A 22,407-nucleotide genomic window follows, 5' to 3' on the forward strand; every position below is an offset into this window, starting at 1 on the left:
CCACTGCCTGAAGAACCTTTCTCCCAAACACAGCCTCTGAAGAAGCAAAAGTATCAAATTTGTAAAATTTTGAAAAAGTGTGAAGCAAAGACCAAGTCGCAGCCTTGCAAATCTGTTCAACAGAGGCCTCATTTTTGAAGGCCCAGGTGGAAGCCACAGCTCTAGTAGAATGAGCTGTAATCCTTTCAGGGGGCTGCTGTCCAGCAGTCTCATAGGCTAGGCTTATTACGCTCCGAAGCCAAAAGGAAAGAGAGGTTGCCGAAGCTTTTTGACCTCTCCTCTGTCCAGAGTAAACGACAAACAGGAAAGATGTTTGACGAAAATCCTTAGTAGCTTGTAAGTAAAACTTCAAGGCACGGACTACGTCCAGATTATGTAAAAGACGTTCCTTCTTTGAAGAAGGATTAGGGCACAACGATGGAACAACAATCTCTTGATTGATATTCTTGTTAGAAAACACCTTAGGTAAAAACCCAGGTTTGGTACGCAGAACTACCTTATCTGCATGAAAAATCAGATAGGGAGAATCACATTGTAAGGCAGATAGCTCAGAGACTCTCTGAGCTGAGGAAATAGCCATCAAAAACAGAACTTTCCAAGATAAAAGTTTAATATCAATGGAATGAAGGGGTTCAAACGGAACTCCTTGAAGAACCTTAAGAACCAAGTTTAAGCTCCACGGGGGAGCAACAGGTTTAAACACAGGCTTAAATCTAACCAAAGCCTGGCAAAATGCCTGGACGTCTGGAACCTCTGCCAGACGCTTGTGCAAAAGAATAGACAGAGCAGAAATCTGTCCCTTTAAGGAACTAGCTGATAATCCTTTGTCCAAGCCCTCTTGGAGAAAAGACAATATTCTAGCAATCCTAACTTTACTCCATGAGTAAGTCTTGGATTCACACCAATAAAGATATTTACTCCATATCTTGTGGTAGATTTCTAAGTATAAAACACCACACTCCTCTTACGACCTCCATCTTGGTTGAGGCTTGCAAGAGAATGACTGGATATGACAGTTAGGGGAGGAGCTATATAGCAGCTCTGCTGTGGGTGATCCTCTTGCAACTTCCTGTTGGGAAGGAGAATATCCCACAAGTAATGGATGATCCGTGGACTGGATACACTTAAGAGAAAAAGCGGTGGTATTTTTTTTTTAGAGGAAAGGTCATATGCCAAGCTGAAACCCAGTGTCATCTGTTGCTCCCCACTGTTTTCTGCTGAAAAGGCATATAAAAGGCATATAAAGGCAAAATTACAAGAAGGGTTCTTCTAACACTGGACTTAGGGAGACATTATGGACCAGATACGAGTGGAGCGCTATCGTTTGCACGCAAGAGATATCGGGTTTTCTTTTGCATGCAAGTTAAGTTGCGCTCATAAGTTGAAAGTAAATGTGAATGCATGAACGCAATCGCGATCTATGCTAGAATGAGTACCGTGTTTTAAAACAATATGCCTTTGGAGCTTGTATATATATCTGTAATTATGACTGCTTAACTATGCTAGGGCATATATTAAAGGGCCATGAAACCCACATTTTTTCTTTCATGATTTAGAAAGAGAATGTAATTTTAAACATCTTTCTTATTTACTTAATTTTATCTCATTTGTTTTATTCTCTTGATATTCTTTGCTGAAAAGCATATCTAGATATGCTCAGCAGCTGCTGATTGGTTGCTGCACATAGAAGCCTTGTGTGATTGGCTCACCATGTGCATTGCTTTTTCTTCAACTAAGGATATCTAAAAAATGAAGCAAAATAAATAAAAGAAGTTAATTGTAATGTTGTTTAAATTTCTATTCTCTATCTGAATCATGAAAGAAAGATTTTGGATTTAGTGGCCCTTTAACCCCTTAAGGACCGGGCATTTCAGACTAAAACTTCCCCATCACTACATTTCACCGCCAAATGCAATCAAATAAGAAAAATCTTTTTCACAAACTTTAGGTTTCTCACTGGGAGGGGGGGGAAAGCTTTCTAGTACGTAACAACTTAATTATGAGGAAACGTAGAGGAGGAGCTTATAATAAAAATCATGTTATAATTTATGTAATACTATAATTAGTTAGATCCCCTTATTAAAGATCCTGGGATTAGTGATGGTGAGTGGTTAATTAACATTTGCCCCTTAGCGAATGAGATGTTTTTACCCTCTTTAAATAGCCCATTAGTAGTAGGTAAGACAGAGAGCTATGAGTATGGCGCTATTGCCGAAACGCGTAAGCTTGCTGAAAGCTAAAAAGGCAAAACTGTTCTTTTTTCATCTGTTCATGTTTTTAGAAAACAAATAAAGTATTGTGCTTTTAAAGTCTGCTGCCGCTACGGATTTATTTGCATACGCATTTACGTAGGCAATCTCTTTCCTTTCCATAGTTCCCACTCAAGTCTTTCCCCAAACTCTGCCACCAGTGTGCAATCTGAGTTCAACATTGCCTTTCTGTGAAAGAATTATACATTCAACAGCATTTGTCTTCTTGACTCAGCCTGGTGTTATTGATCGCTTGTAATGCTTTCGGAATATGCATTAAAAGCAAGCAAGGTCGATGGCAGACAACAATATTTGTATTTAACAAAGTTTATGGCACCTTAATGAATAGCAGCAAAGTGCAACTACTTCTATTTGGTCAGCTGTGAAATCAGTGTGCCAAACATGTGGAAGCTCTACGTCGAATAATGAAAATGACACTCAGCAAAATGAATGTTAGAATTTCTCCAAATAATATTTTCTGTGTTAGAGCTTACCCCCATATATATATATATATATATATATATATATAAAATATAAAAATGTATGGCTAGAAAACAGAAGACTGGATAAAGGTAAACAACAAGCGGAAAGTGTTCTAATTTGTTATTGTACTATTGCTTGCAGAGAACTGTGTGTTAAACCCCTGCAAAATGTGTTAAACACATAGCTAAAGTAGGGTTTGTACTGGGAAAGCACTACTGGTTTGAAACTGAACACAGCTTCTGAACACAATTAGTGGCAGCATATGTGTGTATCTACAAATAACTAGTGCAGTGCATTGCTGCTCCAGAGCTGATTTTAACTAGCAGTTTTACTCCTTTGTGGGGGGTTGAACACTTAGTTCTGTGCAAACAACAGTGATATAATAAAATAGACACTCATTGGAGCATTTCATTAATGATCTTTTATGTCCCTTAAGCACAAAATGCTGAGTGCAATTTTTTTTTTTAAATGATAAAGTGTGTTTTAAATGGGACAAGTCATTTGCTTTGTTTATTGCATTTAAAGAGATAAAGAGATCATTTTAAAATGTATTTGTTTTTTTTTTTAAAGAATGTTCTTGTGCTGAGAAAGAACTTTATAATTGTGGGATGTGTCACTGTCCAACAACATGTTTAAAGGGATTTGAAACCCAATTGTTTTCATGATTCAGATAAAGCATGTGCTTTTAAACAACTTTCTAATTTATTTCTATTATCATTTTTTTCTTCATTCTCTTGGTATCTTTTGTTGAAAAGCAGACACGTAAGCTTAGGAGCCAGCCTATTTTTCGAGCACAATATGGTAGCAGTTTTGCAAGAATGTTATCCATTTGCAAGAGCACTAACAGTACTATTTGCTCCAGATGGTAAAATATCTTGGGAATGAAGCAAATTTGCTAATAGAAGTAAATTTGGAACTTTTTCTTAAACAGGTATGCTCGGTCTGAATCACAAAATGTTTGCGTTTCATATCCCTTTAAAGTGCTGTTTCATCTGCGTAATAGATTTATTTTGTATAAAATCCCCAGCAATGACGGATACTTTATAGGAAGACTAGCTGAGCTGCTTCTGGGGAAAACGCATGCTTAACAATGGTATGAAATATTAATACTATACTTAGAAATATATAACAACAGTTTTATATACCAGTTTTTTTTCTACCTTAGAGCAGTTCAGGGCCGTTCAACACAGTAGAATCGCAGAATAAACAATTCATAATAAAAAGACAGTCTTGATTTTTTTATTGTTTAAAGTGTTAGATAAGACCTTTACCACCCATGCCCCAGCTTTACATAACCTACATTGTTATATTAATATAGTTTATAACCTCTAAGATTGTCTATTTCTAAGCCCCTGCAGGCTGCCCCTTATCTCAGTGCTTTTCTTTAGCTTTTCACAACCTTGTACTAAAGCTAGACAGTGCTAGTTCATGTGTGCCATAAAGATAACATTATGCTCACGCCCATGGAGAATGATAATGGTTTCAAAAGTACTAATTGGCTAAACTCCAAGATTGAAAGAAAAAAAAAGGCAAAAGAGTTAAAGGGTAGTCTTCAGGGGCTTAGATACAGGTAATCATAGAGGTAAAAAGTATATTAATTTAATAGTGTTGATTATACAAAACCTGAGGAATGGGTAATAATAAATTTTTTGAAACAATAACAATTTTTAAGTAGACTGTCCCTTTTAAAGAAATTCTTTGACATATCTCCTTTAAAATGGCATTAATGTATTTAACTGTCCTTTCTTTTGCAGTCTGTGGACTTCTTTAGTATTGTTTCTCTTTGTGGTAGCCAATTAAGAGCAAATAAAAATAAGCATTAGTCAAGTAATCACTGTGTACAATGTCTTAAGGTCAGAATTCAGACTCCTTTAAGATCCACTCCAGCAGCTAAATTTCTGAGTACAATTACAGGAAAAGCAGGTAAAGTTTAGTGTCTCTTTAAGGCCCTCAAGTTGGATATCTCTGTATTAAAAGATTAATGTTAATTCTATCTAAACACTGCTGACACTATTGATCTTAGGTGTTCATAAAGGGACAGAAAAGTGTAAAACGAAAATGTGTTAAAGCAGTTTATTATTGCACAGTTGTGTGTATAACTACTGCAAAGAAGGCAAGTTCATTTTTTTTTTACTTTTATGTCGCTTTGCAGAGTACATTTTATTTGAAGCCATACCTATATATGTCTACAAGACTTACCATGGTATAGTTATGAGCTACTTTATGCAGATCAGTACATCCTTGTGCGTCAGCAAATGAACGGATTCCTAGACAATTGGATGGGTGGAGCTGTTTCATCAAGAATTTGCAACATGCTTCCACAACCTGAGACAGCTGCAGCAGGCAAGCCGTTGACAGTAGGCATTCAATGTTATCTTCCTTTAATTCAAGGCGACCTAGAACAATAACGGTCATAATACATAAGCCGTTTGTTATACCAAACAAACCACAATTGATTTTCAAGGTAAAGTACGTTTAATCTATATAACATTAGGCAGTATATTTCATGCAACAGCATTACCATAAACATTAGTTGCTGATAATCTAGCTTTAGCCAATCAGGGGATAGACACTTATTCTGTATACCCAGCATTAAGGGTGTTATATGCTTTGAGGATGCAGTGTACAGTCAGATTGTGTCTAGTCTTTGTAGGTATACAGCCTTCTTGTTCTCATTTTAGCAAGGTTTGAAACATTTCAAAATAAATTTAAAAGCCAGTAAGAGAATTAGAGGAGCCAGCCAGGTATGAGGTGCCAGAGTAAAATTCTGAGAGTAATGGCTCCCTGGATTTTTTAAGCCCTGAAGCTTTTGGAAAATACCTTTACCCTATTGCCCTTTAATTAGTACTGAACAATGATAAACAGTGTACAAAAGAATACGGTAGATTGGGGTATTATCTCTTTTTCAAGCTGTTTCAAACATATCCAGTTAACTCACTTCATCTACTCTTACAAACACAACTTACTCAGTAACTTGGTACATACCTGCTACCACAGAACCACATTCATTCAATCTATATTAAACAAAATGGTCACCGTTATGTGCACAGTTGGGAGTTTTTTTAATAAAATATTTAGTTATTCATAATGAAACAACTCTGCAATCTATTTTAAATATTTATTTTGACCCCTTTTCATATAATTTAGCATTATCTTATTTTCAATTTTGAAATGCAAGCCTGCTAACTTCTGAAGGCTAACTCTGCTACATATACGTCCCTAGTCAGCTTTATCAGATAATAACTGCAAAATAATGCATGTTATACTAACAGTATGCCCATATCTAGCCTTTTTGTCTGCGAACTAAAGCCCAGATTGGCTCCTCCAAATAAGGCAAATGGTGTTTGGAGTTTGGCTATTGAAAAATAACTATTCCTCTTCTTATTCACAAACATGTTTAATGTGTATATCCTTGACAACTATCAAAGATTAGCTGCACTGCTGATGATATACTTTTATGATGTGCATTTGTCCAAATTTTGCTCATTTCTTGTGTTGTCCAATTAACAATCAGCCAAATACATTATTGTAGCAAGAACAAATGAATGAGTGATGAAATCGATTTGATCATTTGGTGCAAAAAAACAAACAAAAAAACAGAATTTATGTTTACCTGATAAATTACTTTCTCCAACGGTGTGTCCGGTCCACGGCGTCATCCTTACTTGTGGGATATTCTCCTCCCCAACAGGAAATGGCAAAGAGCCCAGCAAAGCTGGTCACATGATCCCTCCTAGGCTGGTCACATGATCCCTCCTAGGCTCCGCCTTCCCCAGTCATTCGACCGACGTAAAGGAGGAATATTTGCATAGGAGAAATCATATGATACCGTGGTGACTGTAGTTAAAGAAAATAAATTATCAGACCTGATTAAAAAAACCAGGGCGGGCCGTGGACCGGACACACCGTTGGAGAAAGTAATTTATCAGGTAAACATAAATTCTGTTTTCTCCAACATAGGTGTGTCCGGTCCACGGCGTCATCCTTACTTGTGGGAACCAATACCAAAGCTTTAGGACACGGATGAAGGGAGGGAGCAAATCAGGTCACCTAGATGGAAGGCACCACGGCTTGCAAAACCTTTCTCCCAAAAATAGCCTCAGAAGAAGCAAAAGTATCAAATTTGTAAAATTTAGTAAAAGTGTGCAGTGAAGACCAAGTCGCTGCCTTACATATCTGATCCACAGAAGCCTCGTTCTTGAAGGCCCATGTGGAAGCCACAGCCCTAGTGGAATGAGCTGTGATTCTTTCAGGAGGCTGCCGTCCGGCAGTCTCGTAAGCCAATCTGATGATGCTTTTAAGCCAAAAAGAGAGAGAGGTAGAAGTTGCTTTTTGACCTCTCCTTTTACCAGAATAAACAACAAACAAGGAAGATGTTTGTCTAAAATCCTTTGTAGCATCTAAATAGAATTTTAGAGCACGAACTACGTCCAAATTGTGCAACAAACGTTCCTTCTTTGAAACTGGATTCGGACACAAAGAAGGCACGACTATCTCCTGGTTAATGTTTTTGTTAGAAACAACTTTCGGAAGAAAACCAGGTTTAGTACGCAAAACCACCTTATCTGCATGGAACACCAGATAAGGAGGAGAACACTGCAGAGCAGATAATTCTGAAACTCTTCTAGCAGAAGAAATTGCAATCAAAAACAAAACTTTCCAAGATAATAACTTAATATCAACGGAATGTAAGGGTTCAAACGGAACCCCCTGAAGAACTGAAAGAACTAAATTGAGACTCCAAGGAGGAGTCAAAGGTTTGTAAACAGGCTTGATTCTAACCAGAGCCTGAACAAAGGCTTGAACATCTGGCACAGCTGCCAGCTTTTTGTGAAGTAACACAGACAAGGCAGAAATCTGTCCCTTCAAAGAACTTGCAGATAATCCTTTCTCCAAACCTTCTTGAAGAAAGGATAGAATCTTAGGAATTTTTATCTTGTCCCAAGGGAATCCTTTAGATTCACACCAACAGATATATTTTTTCCATATTTTGTGGTAGATTTTTCTAGTCACAGGCTTTCTGGCCTGAACAAGAGTATCAATGACAGAATCTGAGAACCCTCGCTTTGATAAGATCAAGCGTTCAATCTCCAAGCAGTCAGTTGGAGTGAGACCAGATTCGGATGTTCGAACGGACCTTGAACAAGAAGGTCCCGTCTCAAAGGTAGCTTCCATGGTGGAGCCGATGACATATTCACCAGGTCTGCATACCAAGTCCTGCGTGGCCACGCAGGAGCTATCAAGATCACCGATGCCCTCTCCTGATTGATCCTGGCTACCAGCCTGGGGATGAGAGGAAACGGCGGGAATACATAAGCTAGTTTGAAGGTCCAAGGTGCTACTAGTGCATCTACTAGAGTCGCCTTGGGATCCCTGGATCTGGACCCGTAGCAAGGAACCTTGAAGTTCTGACGAGAGGCCATCAGATCCATGTCTGGAATGCCCCACAACTGAGTGATTTGGGCAAAGATTTCCGGATGGAGTTCCCACTCCCCCGGATGAAATGTCTGACGACTCAGAAAATCCGCTTCCCAATTTTCCACTCCTGGGATGTGGATTGCAGACAAGTGGCAGGAGTGAGTCTCCGCCCATTGAATGATTTTGGTCACTTCTTCCATCGCCAGGGAACTCCTTGTTCCCCCCTGATGGTTGATGTACGCAACAGTCGTCATGTTGTCTGATTGAAACCGTATGAATTTGGCCTTTGCTAGTTGAGGCCAAGCCTTGAGAGCATTGAATATCGCTCTCAGTTCCAGAATATTTATCGGGAGAAGAGATTCTTCCCGAAACCAAAGACCCTGAGCTTTCAGGGGTCCCCAGACCGCGCCCCAGCCCACCAGACTGGCGTCGGTCGTGACAATGACCCACTCTGGTCTGCGGAAGCTCATCCCCTGTGACAGGTTGTCCAGGGACAGCCACCAACGGAGTGAATCTCTGGTCCTCTGATCTACTTGTATCGTCGGAGACAAGTCTGTATAATCCCCATTCCACTGACTGAGCATGCACAGTTGTAATGGTCTTAGATGAATTCGCGCAAAAGGAACTATGTCCATTGCCGCTACCATCAAACCTATTACTTCCATGCACTGCGCTATGGAAGGAAGAGGAACAGAATGAAGTATTAGACAAGAGTTTAGAAGTTTTGATTTTCTGGCCTCTGTCAGAAAAATCCTCATTTCTAAGGAGTCTATTATTGTTCCCAAGAAGGGAACCCTTGTTGACGGAGATAGAGAACTTTTTTCTACGTTCACTTTCCACCCGTGAGATCTGAGAAAGGCCAGGACAATGTCCGTGTGAGCCTTTGCTTGTGGAAGGGACGACGCTTGAATCAGAATGTCGTCCAAGTAAGGTACTACTGCAATGCCCCTTGGTCTTAGCACCGCTAGAAGGGACCCTAGTACCTTTGTGAAAATTCTTGGAGCAGTGGCTAATCCGAACGGAAGTGCCACAAACTGGTAATGCTTGTCCAGAAATGCGAACCTTAGGAACCGATGATGTTCCTTGTGGATAGGAATATGTAGATACGCATCCTTTAAATCCACCGTGGTCATGAATTGACCTTCCTGGATGGAAGGAAGAATTGTTCGAATGGTTTCCATTTTGAACGATGGAACCTTGAGAAACTTGTTTAGGATCTTGAGATCTAAGATTGGTCTGAATGTTCCCTCTTTTTTGGGAACTACAAACAGATTGGAGTAGAACCCCATCCCTTGTTCTCCTAATGGAACAGGATGAATCACTCCCATTTTTAACAGGTCTTCTACACAATGTAAGAATGCCTGTTTTTTTATGTGGTCTGAAGACAATTGAGACCTGTGAAACCTCCCCCTTGGGGGAAGCCCCTTGAATTCCAGAAGATAACCTTGGGAGACTATTTCTAGCGCCCAAGGATCCAGAACATCTCTTGCCCAAGCCTGAGCGAAGAGAGAGAGTCTGCCCCCCACCAGATCCGGTCCCGGATCGGGGGCCAACATCTCATGCTGTCTTGGTAGCAGTGGCAGGTTTCTTGGCCTGCTTACCTTTGTTCCAGCCTTGCATTGGCCTCCAGGCTGGCTTGGCTTGAGAAGTATTACCCTCTTGCTTAGAGGACGTAGCACTTGGGGCTGGTCCGTTTCTGCGAAAGGGACGAAAATTAGGTTTATTTTTGGCCTTGAAAGACCTATCCTGAGGAAGGGCGTGGCCCTTACCCCCAGTGATATCAGAAATAATCTCTTTCAAGTCAGGGCCAAACAGCGTTTTCCCCTTGAAAGGAATGTTAAGCAATTTGTTCTTGGAAGACGCATCCGCTGACCAAGATTTTAGCCAAAGCGCTCTGCGCGCCACAATAGCAAACCCAGAATTTTTCGCCGCTAATCTAGCCAATTGCAAAGTGGCGTCTAGGGTGAAAGAGTTAGCCAATTTGAGAGCATGAATTCTGTCCAAAATCTCCTCATAAGAAGAATCTTTATTGAGCGCCTTTTCTAGTTCATCGAACCAGAAACACGCTGCTGTAGTGACAGGAACAATGCATGAAATTGGTTGTAGAAGGTAACCTTGCTGAACAAACATCTTTTTAAGCAAACCCTCTAATTTTTTATCCATAGGATCTTTGAAAGCACAACTATCTTCTATGGGTATAGTGGTGCGTTTGTTTAGAGTAGAAACCGCCCCCTCGACCTTGGGGACTGTCTGCCATAAGTCCTTTCTGGGGTCGACCATAGGAAACAATTTCTTAAATATAGGGGGAGGGACGAAAGGTATGCCGGGCCTTTCCCATTCTTTGTTTACAATGTCCGCCACCCGCTTGGGTATAGGAAAAGCTTCGGGGGGGCCCCGGGACCTCTAGGAACTTGTCCATTTTACATAATTTCTCTGGAATGACCAAATTCTCACAATCATCCAGAGTAGATAACACCTCCTTAAGCAGGGCGCGGAGATGTTCCAATTTAAATTTGAATGTAATTACATCAGGTTCAGCTTGTTGAGAAATTTTCCCTGAATCTGAAATTTCTCCCTCAGACAAAACCTCCCTGGCCCCCTCAGACTGGTGTAGGGGCACTTCAGAACCAATATCATCAGCGTCCTCATGCTCTTCAGTATTTTCTAAAACAGAGCAGTCGCGCTTTCGCTGATAAGTGGGCATTTTGGCTAAAATGTTTTTGATAGAATTATCCATTACAGCCGTTAATTGTTGCATAGTAAGGAGTATTGGCGCACTAGATGTACTAGGGGCCTCCTGTGTGGGCAAGACTGGTGTAGACGAAGGAGGGGATGATGCAGTACCATGCTTACTCCCCTCACTTGAGGAATCATCTTGGGCATCATTTTCTCTAAATTTTGTGTCACATAAATCACATCTATTTAAATGAGAAGGAACCTTGGCTTCCCCACATACAGAACACAGTCTATCTGGTAGTTCAGACATGTTAAACAGGCATAAACTTGATAACAAAGTACAAAAAACGTTTTAAAATAAAACCGTTACTGTCACTTTAAATTTTAAACTGAACACACTTTATTACTGCAAATGTGAAAAAGTATGAAGGAATTGTTCAAAATTCACCAAAATTTCACCACAGTGTCTTAAAGCCTTAAAAGTATTGCACACCAAATTTGAAAGCTTTAACTCTTAAAATAACGGAACCGGAGCCGTTTTTATATTTAACCCCTTTACAGTCCCTGGTATCTGCTTTGCTGAGACCCAACCAAGCCCAAAGGGGAATACGATACCAAATGACGCCTTCAGAAAGTCTTTTCTATGTATCAGAGCTCCTCACACATGCATCTGCATGTCATGCTTCCCAAAAACAAGTGCGCAATAGAGGCGCGAAAATGAGGCTCTGCCTATGATTAGGGAAAGCCCCTAGCAAATAAGGTGTCCAATACAGTGCCTGCCGGTTATTTTAGCTAATTCCCAAGAATAAAATAATTCCTCAAAGCTATGAAGTATTAAAATATGCTTATATATCAATCGTTTTAGCCCAGAAAATGTCTACAGTCTTAAAAGCCCTTGTGAAGCCCTTTTTTTCTTATGTAATAAAAATGGCTTACCGGATCCCATAGGGAAAATGACAGCTTCCAGCATTACATCGTCTTGTTAGAAATGTGTCATACCTCAAGCAGCAAAAGTCTGCTCACTGTTTCCCCCAACTGAAGTTAATTCCTCTCAACAGTCCTGTGTGGAAACAGCCATCGATTTTAGTAACGGTTGCTAAAATCATTTTCCTCTTACAAACAGAAATCTTCATCTCTTTTCTGTTTCAGAGTAAATAGTACATACCAGCACTATTTTAAAATAACAAACTCTTGATTGAATAATAAAAACTACAGTTAAACACCAAAAAACTCTAAGCCATCTCCGTGGAGATGTTGCCTGTACAACGGCAAAGAGAATGACTGGGGAAGGCGGAGCCTAGGAGGGATCATGTGACCAGCTTTGCTGGGCTCTTTGCCATTTCCTGTTGGGGAGGAGAATATCCCACAAGTAAGGATGACGCCGTGGACCGGACACACCTATGTTGGAGAAACATTAAATTGCTCATCATTTGCGTTTTTTTATAGTATATCAGTCTGATCCCACCTAGTAAGGTCAGTCCATCGCCAAAATACCAGGCAATCCTCCCCTAAACAAGGAACTTGACAACACCAGACGATTGTTTCGGACTTCATTGGGCCTTGTCAGTGAGGTGCAGCCACATTCCTCTAACCACATTGGGCAAAGATCAGACTGATATAGTTCTCCTTTGGGAAAAGCACAATTGTGCTAAAAGAGGCTGCTCCTAAGTGGTAACTCACCATAGAACAAGCTACTGAGCTGTTATTCATTGCTAGTAGAGCACTTCTCTTTCTGTATGTATTTATTTTATGACCCTGGGGAAGTCTCCCTAACATGACATTCATGTATCAATTGTTCTCTGTCCAATCCTGCCAAAGTATTACTTATGACTGATGTTAGGGATAGCCAGTCGGGCACTAAATGATGGATTTTAGTCATACTGGCTTGTCCAATCAAGCCTTAACATAGCATAGGGAGGTAGGAGACTAGAGAAGTCTCAGACATTTTTAGAGCTACTGGAATATGCAGTTGTGTGACATATATTTCTGTAAACTAGTCTTTGACTCCAATTCAGTGAGGGTGTTGTATGTTCTGTTAACATTGAAAGATAGGTTATTTTAATTGTTCAAATCCTATAGTGTAAGATTTTTGTTAATTTTCTTTTATATTTGCTGATGCTATTGGAAATAATGGTAAAGAATCTGAATTCAATATCCGTGTAAAAGGAATGCCAGCATGAATTAAATGTTGCCGAACCAAATGTTTGGAAAGTTCTGAAAAAAATCTTTTGGACAAAATAAATTTTTCATCTATGCACGTCTTGCTCTGCAAATCTTTTAACTGTTTTTTTAAAAAACGTTAATATATTTTAACATTCTTTATTATTTAATCATATTCTGATAAAATTGAATAAAGCTTGTTTAAAAAAATAAAATAAAAAAAAGAACATGTTGGACTGCTAAAGCAGACATAACTTCATTAGCAACCAAAACTAAAACTAAATCTTAAATAGTATATTTGGTTCGGCAACATTTAATTCATGCTGGCATTCCTTTTACACGGATATTGAATTCAGATTCTTTACCATTATTTCCAATAGCATCAGCAAATATAAAAGAAAATGAACAAAAATCTTAGTTCTTGGCTTCATTTTCACTATAGCCTTAGGATTTGAATAATTAAAGGCGTCCTTGCTCATCCTTTTCCAGTTAAACAATAACATTCTGAAATTGGCCTTTTCAAGGTTCTCATATTGATCTTTAAGGTATCCATAACAAATGATAAATGTATCTCGCTTTACTTAACATCAAGGATGAAAAATAACGCTGACCTTCCTTATTTGCCAATATGTTGTTTTTTTATTCAGCAAAGAACACGTCACAGAATCTGCCTGCTAGCTTCAATAGTGGCTTCTCAGTGTCTAAGCATCCAAATTGAGCATATCTCACTGGATTTTACAAAGCAGGTATTCACTGCAGAGAAAACCAAAACCATTTATTCAGGGGACATATATCAATTCTACTTGATCCTGGTTTATTTTGTTTAATACTTTGATATCATGTTAATCAGAGCAGAACATAAGGCAAATACTTTAAAAAATATATTGTACAGTAAGAGCAATAAAAGAAACAGCTTATTGGAAAGGACACATAAGACTGTAGTGAAATATATATCATTCTCCAAACTAAAACATGGTTTTTCAAACATAATTATTAAAAAAACTGCACCGGTGTAAACTCAAATTAGAACTTTTATTGTTCCTTCAAGTAAAGATCCTCTACAGAACATACTGCAATGGAACTGCAGTGTTTATCAAATCTAAGAGAAATGTAAAGTTTTGTCTTTCCTGCTCAATAAAGTCTTAGGGGTCGCTTTATCAAAGGCTTTGCCAGCCTTCTCCCCCCTATGACTGCAGGTTCTGTATTTATGAAGCAGCGGTCATTAGACCACTGCTTCCCTAACCAAGAGGTGGCGAATTTTAATCTCCTCGGTCTCGTCCGACCGGGTAGATTGACAGCTCCTGCCCGCATGTGATTGACTGTGTGTGGGCAGGGGACGGCGTTGCACAAGAGCGCAAAATTGTGTTCTTTTTCAATGCTGAATTGCGGTAGCGGAATTCATCCCGCCAGAGGCAAGCAGCAGCGGACAAGGGCGCGTATGTACACACCTGTCCCCTGTAGCTTGATAAATCGACCAGACCAGGATTCAGGATGTCTGAAGTACAGCAATGATGATACAATTAGCTGCTCCCCAACTGCAGTTAAAAAACCTGATCTCATTCAGGGTAACCCTGAAAACCGGTTCTGTTAATGTTCTCTAGAGATCCCATTTAAGAACCCCACACTCAGAACATGTATTACCTGTGTATGAATATTGTACTAAGGCCCAAAGAGCATTTGGTTCCACGCCTTCCATCTTGATTTCTTCTTGCTTTGCCTCTCTCACGTCACTTGTAAACATGGCAGCAAAGTAATCAGAGACAGAGGAGAGGACCAACCTAGAAGTTAAAAAAAAAAAAAAAAAGGTTTATTTTCTAGATCAGTTCTTATGTATTAAAGGGACAGTCTAGTGTAAAAATGCAATGGTCTATTTCATTGGACCATTTTATTTTTCAACAAGTTCCTTGTGTTTACCCAATGCAAATGTGTTAAATACATAGTGAAACTAGCTATACTCCAGATGAGGATACAGCTGGTGAGTACATCCGTAGTAGGCATACACAAATATGCTCCCATCACCGGCCATATTCTGATCTGAAGCAGAATGGGAGTATTCCAGGATTGCAACTCTCTTAAAGAAGTTAAACATAGTAGAAGGGAAATAAAATATTGTAACAAAGATGAGTCTTCATTACAATGTCTAAATCTTTGTCATCGCGATTATTTTATCATGTTTAATGTTATGAAAATGTTAGACAAACATCCTGTTATTAAACGCGGTATATAAATTTAGCACCAACAGTATAACACGGTTACAAACACTGCTGACAAATGGTGCTGAAGGCATGTGCGCACTACCTCAGTATGCTTTCCTGGAAAAGAGCTATGTTTTAATAAAGCATACAAAGAGAAAGGTGAATTGAAAAGTTTTTTTTGTAATTGTACACTTTATCTAAAATAAAGTTTAAAGGGACATGAAACAATTTTTCCTTCATGATTCAGATAGAGCATACAATTTAAACAACTTCCAAATTGAGTTCTATGATCAAATTTGCTTCATTCTCTTGGCATCTTTTGTTGAAGGAGCAGCAATGCACTTCTGGGAGCCAGCTAAACACACTGGGTAAGGCAATGAGAAGAGGCATATGTGCAATCACCAGCTAGCTCCCAGTAGTGCACTGCTGCTCCTAAACCTACCTAGGTATGTTTTTCAACAAAGGATTTTAAAAGAACAAAACAAATTACATAATAGAAGTAAATTGGAATGTCATTTAAAATTGCACCGTCTATCTTAATCATATAGTTTAATTTTGACTGTCCCTTTAATTCTGTCTTCCACATACCTTTAAACTCAAATGTAATCTGTATACAATGCAATAAACTCCATGTAGTGTTTCATTTTGATTCCCATTTGTGGAATTAAATCATGTCTTCTACAAGTACTGTCGGTGTCGCACACAGACTTTTTTATACCTGTGTGCAGGAATTCTTCGATCCCCAGCAATAAGGACAACATCACAAAGCTGTTTGTGTCGGAGGTAGTTTTCCATTTTTTTAAACGTCTGTTCTGCATGGTTGAGGGATTGAAAGAACTCATCTGGGGCACATGACTCCATAGTATGGCAAGAGGATAAAGTCTGGCTGCTGTTTGATGTCCTGAAACAGAAAACTTGTTTTACCAAAAAAGGAATGTAAACCTCTTGTTTAGTTTCTTATTCATATTCAAAATTAATCAGCAATGACAACAGGAATACTATTAAATCTTCTATTTAGTGGGTAATACATTTGACTAAAAATGTTCAAGAACGTTGGCTGCTTCTATTGCTAAAGAAATTAAAAGACAATAGCTTCAGGGAAACGGCTATTCACATCTGGACACAGTGTTAAATAAAGGGATCTATTTACTCACGTTCTATACTATACACATTTTGTAATAGAACATTAAAGGGGCACTACCCCCTTATAATTCCAAGACATGTATGTTGTCTCGCTATAGAAAAGCATATCAGCCAAGTCTAAACATTTAAAAGAAATGAACCTTAATTGCTGCAATTGTTTTTCAATAGCCAAACTCCATCCACTATTTGCCCTATTTAGAGGAGCCAATCTGGGCTTGAGTTTGCAGACAACAATGTTAGCCATGGTCATTAAGTTAGTATAATGTGAATTGTTTTGCAGCGGTTATCTATAAAAGCCAATTAGGAAAATATATATGCAGCAGGGTTAGCCTTAATAAGTCAGCAGGGTGCTTTTCCAGTTTTGAGAATTATAAAAAAAATTATGATTTCAGAGCTTTTACATGAAAAGAAGAAAAAATAAATACAAATATATTGCAAAGTTGTTTTATTACACATAACTAAACATTTTATATTGAAATCTCAAGGCGTTTACTGTCCCTTTAAGTACAACAGTCTGAAAATAAAATTAAAAAGGCATATTTTTTTTTAGGTAAAAAGGCTCAAAATACATTTACGAAAAAACATTTAATTATGGGAAGTCACCTACATCATCACACGTTTTGGGGCACAGGCTAGGGTTGCCACCCGTCCCTTAAAATACAGGACACTTATAAGTTACACATGCTGCAGGGTGTGCAGGGAGGAATATGAATAGTACTGTCCAGAAACACAATACATGTTCCTCCCTGCACACCCTGCAGCATGTGTAACTCATAAGTGTCCAGGACATAGACCATTATAAACAGGCGTATAATAATATATGTGAAAAGTCCGCTTAGGTTTAGCTTACTTAACTTGTTTCTATTACACTTTCTGTGTATTATAAGATCAATTGACAATACTGGACCAGGGTGGCAAGAATATGAAAACAGGAGTATTAATTCCTGTTTAATATAAATCTTGTTCTTTATTAATGTACTATTAATACATTTAATTAAAAAAAAAAGTGTATAAAAAATAAAAGTTTACTGACCCTTTAAGACAGAGAGCCTGAATGTGTGATAGGCTATGGGTAACTTGGGGGTATAAAGGAATAGCTATTTTTTTTTAAAATAATTAAACCATTTTTTAATGAGGGGGTTTCTAGGTCCTTGAGACCCCAAAAACTCCTGATTTTAAAGCTTTAAAATAAAGCCCATATATAGGTAATCACCCAGCGTTAATAAATGTGCATTTACTTAAATACTTCAAAGTTATATTACTATACCCAAAGTCCCTTATATATAAAAGGATAAACCCTTCTTCTTACATTAGAGTTTAGAAAAAAAGCACAGACACACACACACACTATTGTTTATAACCTTTTTTGTTAAAATTGTAAAAAAAATTACGCATTTTACTGTGCATTTCTCACCTGTCATAATATATAAATAAAAATAATGGTATAGTTTGCATCTGCTGGGTCACTAATAATGGCCTACAATAAGCGTTAAATGTGTGCAGCAAGTAGAAACTCCAAAACAGCTCAGCACATGGGCTGAAAGTGGTTTTACAGTTATGGTGTTAAACCCTGAAATTAAAAATATTTCAAGCAGATAGCACATTAGAAAGAGCCAAGGTGTGGCATTGATCAGTGTTTACACTCCGACAAATTGGTAAGTGTTTTCATGATTTCCACATCATATAAAGGGGCGTGCAACCGCTGTATACCTGTACTATGTTTTAGCTAGAAAGTATTTGGTGGGGTCTCAAGATCAGCCAGCAACTCCCCACTAATTATCTTGTTCATAAAGGTCATACAATTCGAATAACCAGGAGTCACACAGGGCATAGGCTCATCAATGGGTGACTACAGGTTTGGTGCATTTCTGTCTGTCAGGAAGTGTGGCAGCCAGGCTCCTCTTGTCATTCCCAATGCACAGCTTGAGATACAGCATGTCATGTGCAGGGAAAACCAAAGTAGCAGAAAGTACACAGGTGGTATTAAGTCAAGTGGGTGACAGAGGGGCTGCAGTCCAAGGCACTATTTGTATGATTATAATTAATCATATTTGTTCTTAATTCACTAATAAATTAGCTGGGGCTGCTACATCAAGCAGCTCAGAAGAGTTCATTGTATTCAAAGCTTTAAAAAAAAGAAAGAAAAAAAAGCTATAAATAGAAACCCAATGAGAGTGAAATCTGGAGCGGTAAAAACCCAGGCAGAAGAAGTACCAAAAGAAAAAGTTCTAATGGGGAAAGGGTGAGAAAGAAATGGAGAACAGGTAGAACATGAGAGAGACAAATAGGGCAAGAAAAAAACTAGAAGAAAGTAAATATAAGAAGCCATTGCAATTATAATTGCACCGAATTCCAAGACGATACTATAAACCCAAGTACTGTAGCTATTTTATTCAGATCTAGTGAGGTCATGTGCTTGTGCTTGTTACAGTCCATCTCAATGACTTAACTCACAACTATAATTTATTCATTCAGGCATCTCTATCTTTTTAATTTTTCATCAAGTTCTATATTAAAGCAGCGGTGACAACCACATATTAAAAGGGGTTATACGCTTACTACATTACATTGCATATAGTAAACCGAGCCAAAAATGCTGAAATCCCTGATATTAAAGGGACATAAAACCCAATTTTTTTTATTTTATCATTCAGATAGAGCAAGTCATTTTAATCTACTTTCTAATTGACTTATATTAGCATTTTTTCATGGTTCCCTTTTGTTGAAAAGCAGGGTTGTAAACTCAGGAGCGTGCTCGTGTCTGGAGCACTATATGACAGCAGCTTTGTAAGAATGTTATCCATTTGCATGACAACTAGATGTCAGCGCTATTTCTTGTCATGTAGTGCTCCACACACGAGGCACCTCTTCAACAAAGAATACCATAGAAACTAAGAAAATTTGATAATAGAATTAAATTGGAAACCTTTTTTTGCTTTGTGCTCTGAATTGCAAAAGAAAAATGTTGGCCTTTATTTCCTTTTAACTTAAAGGGACATTAAACCCAATTTTTTTTTCTTTCCCGATTTAGATAGAGAATAAAATGTTAAACAAATTTCTAATTTACTTCTATTATCTAATTTGCTTTTATCTCTTGATATTCTTTCATGAAAAGCATATCTAGATAGGCTCAGGTGCTGCTGATTGGTGGCTGCACATAGATGCCTTGTGTAATTGGCTGACCCATGTGCATTGCTATTTCTTTAACAAAGGATATCTAAAGAACGAAGCAAATTAGATGATATAAGTAAATTTGAATGCTATTTAAATTTGTATTCTCTGTCTGAATCATGAAATAAAATTTTGGGTTTAATGTCCCTTTAAGACTGCAATTTTAGCTTTTATTTATGCACCTTTTTTTCCCCCTCTACTTTCTACTAAATATGTGCTAAATATTAAGAATAGTTTTCCATTTTTTTCCAGATTTCCTCAAAAACTTTGCCTGGCATCTAAACTTTAGGGGCCACATTTTAAAGTTCTGTCTGTATATCATCATGATTTGGGAGCAAGATTAAGTACATTTTTGAAGAGACAGTAAACATTATTATTTGCACAAATTATATTTTTGCAGTTTCTTTTGGGCAGAAATGAGCTAGCAGTTACGCTCTCTCATTACATTATGGAGTGGGCAGGCGATTGTCATGAGCGCCCCACAACTACACTTGAATTAAAAAAAAAATTTTTTTAAAAATCTTAGAAGGAGTAGCTGATGGCATAGCCTGAAAAAAAGCACCCAAGAGGTGCAGGTATGGTATATAATTTATACAAGACTTAAGAGATGCTTTAAACCCATTGAAGGAAGCAATAAGGTTTTCTGCCCCATTAATCTGTGCATGGGAACTACGATACCAGTATCATGCTGCGATCAACTGAAAGAACAGCCAGAACTGGCGCACTGTGAAGCCACCATAATGCATCCCAAGATGTCACTTTCCTTGATTCCTGTGTGCATTTTTCTTGGCACTGCTAATACACAGATTTATTAATTTCTCATTTTATATTACAGACAGGTATTGAAAGACATTGAGAGACGGACAGTGAGATAATCTCAATAATCGTAAGTCTTACAATAATGTTTAGTACACTGTATATAGACAGTTTTTACTTATCTTAAATATTTAGGGTGTGCTTGGTGCTCTTTATTATTGACTGAAATTTATGGTTATATCTTTGTAAGTGATTTTAGAAAACTAGAGCAATGGCTGGAGTGGACTCGCTTTAATACAGGTGTACCTAGGAGATATTGCGGGTTCGGTTCCAGACTGCCGCAATAAAGCGAATATAGCAATAAATTTAGTCACACTAATATTTTTGTTTCCCAGTGTATATAAAAGTTATATTTACGCTATACTGTAGTCTATTAAGTGTGCAATAGCATTATGTCTAAAAAACAAACAAACAATGTACATACCTTAATAAAAAAATTATTGCTAAAGAGCCTTCAGTGAGTTATAATCTTTTTGCTAGTGGTTAGTGCTGCGGAATCTGTTGGCGCTCTACAAATAACCGATAATAATAAAAATAATTGTGTGTGTCTGTGTGTGTGTGTGTGTGTGTGTGTGTGTGTGTGTGTGTGTGTGTGTGTGTGTATATATATATATATATATATATATATATATATATTCATGTGTATTTATGTGTTTATATGTTTGGAAAAATTGTGCTGATAGACTTGCTTGACACAGGGTTACCACAAACCTTTAATTTGTAAAAAGAGCAATTTATGCGAAGCGGAGTAAAACGAAGTATGCCTGTACATCTATCATTCCTGATATGCTATAAACAAAATTAACTGAACATAGGTTAGTTTGTGCCGATTTATTTTATGTTTTCTTTATGATGTAATACAAACTACACATATTCCCATTCACAATTATAAGGTAAAAACCATTTACTCTAATGTTACTCCTATAAACAAATCTTTAATTTTGCCATATTTGGTGATAAACAATGAATATTTTGTTTTCATACCAACTTTAATATTAGATTATAATAAAAGAAATATTTTAGCTGTCATGCTTTAAATAGTAACGGATGTAAACCACGGCACATTACAGTCACTAAGTAAAAAAACTAAATTGCGTATTTAATTCAGCTCTTGTTAACGAAGGTTAAGTGGTATAATGATGAAATTTCTGTTAACAAGCTTGCAAAACCTGAACTTAATTAATCAATCCAAAATAATGAATACCTTGCACACTCACATCACAATTAATAATTCAACATTTAAGAACAGAACAAATGTTCAAGTATATAGGTCAAGAACAAATTACTGTCAGCATGGTGCCCCACTTAATGCATATTTAATTACTTACCATTTAGTGTCTAATTAAATAACATCACGGGGTGGGTTAGAAAATGATCTAGTATTTTACAAATGCATTCAAGGTCACATGCTTGCTACTGCTAAAACCTTCATATTGGTAATTACAGAGTTGTCATTTCACACCGCCAGATAACACGATGATAAACCTTTCCTATGTTGTGAAGGTTAAAGAACGATGTGTATGCTAAACAATACTTTAAAGGGACAGAAACCCAATTTTTTTTGTGTGTGTGTGTGTGTGTGAATCAGACAGAGCATTGATTTTGTAAACAACTTTCCAATCTACTTCTTTTATTAATTTTGCTTCATTCTCTTAGCATCCTTTGTTGAAGGAGCAGCAATGCACTACTGGGAGCTAGCTGAACACATCAGTAAAACAATAACAAGAGGCACATATGTGCAGCCACCAATCAGCAGGTAGTTCTCAGCTCCTGAGCCTACCTAGGTATGATTTTCAAGGATACAAAGAGAACTAAGATATTAAAAGTAAATTGGAAAGTTGTTTAAAATGGTTTGTTGCGGGGCGTGTCCAAGTCACGGCCATGATCGGAAGCTAAATTCAGTGGCTCCTACGCTAATTGCAACAATCCATGGATTATCCTTAAACTACTTGCCCATCCTGCAATCTACCTTTAAATATTAGTCGACTCCAAATCTTCTCCTCAATTGATACCATTATCTCCACATGCCTACTTTTGCCAGATCTGATCCGATCTGGCCCAACTTATAGGCCTGAGGCATTCTAATAACCTCACAA

The 22,407-nt window shown here is 37.8% G+C and overlaps 1 protein-coding gene across 1 annotated transcript in view; it reads right to left on the bottom strand.

Moving 5' to 3' along the window:
* The window catches only part of KLHL5 (kelch like family member 5), a 361,638-nt gene that overhangs the window by 166,123 nt on the left and 173,108 nt on the right, over positions 1–22,407 (bottom strand). The window contains exons 2-4 of the mRNA XM_053704052.1: positions 15,900–16,082; positions 14,628–14,764; positions 4,932–5,128 (exon numbers count right to left, since the gene is read on the bottom strand). Of these exons, the coding sequence (XP_053560027.1) occupies positions 4,932–5,128; positions 14,628–14,764; positions 15,900–16,042 (477 nt within the window). The 5' untranslated portion in view covers positions 16,043–16,082. The remainder of the gene's footprint in view (positions 1–4,931; positions 5,129–14,627; positions 14,765–15,899; positions 16,083–22,407) is intronic.

Source organism: Bombina bombina, chromosome 2, assembly GCF_027579735.1.
Source record: "Bombina bombina isolate aBomBom1 chromosome 2, aBomBom1.pri, whole genome shotgun sequence".
In the NCBI taxonomy this organism is placed as follows: Eukaryota; Metazoa; Chordata; class Amphibia; order Anura; family Bombinatoridae; genus Bombina; species Bombina bombina.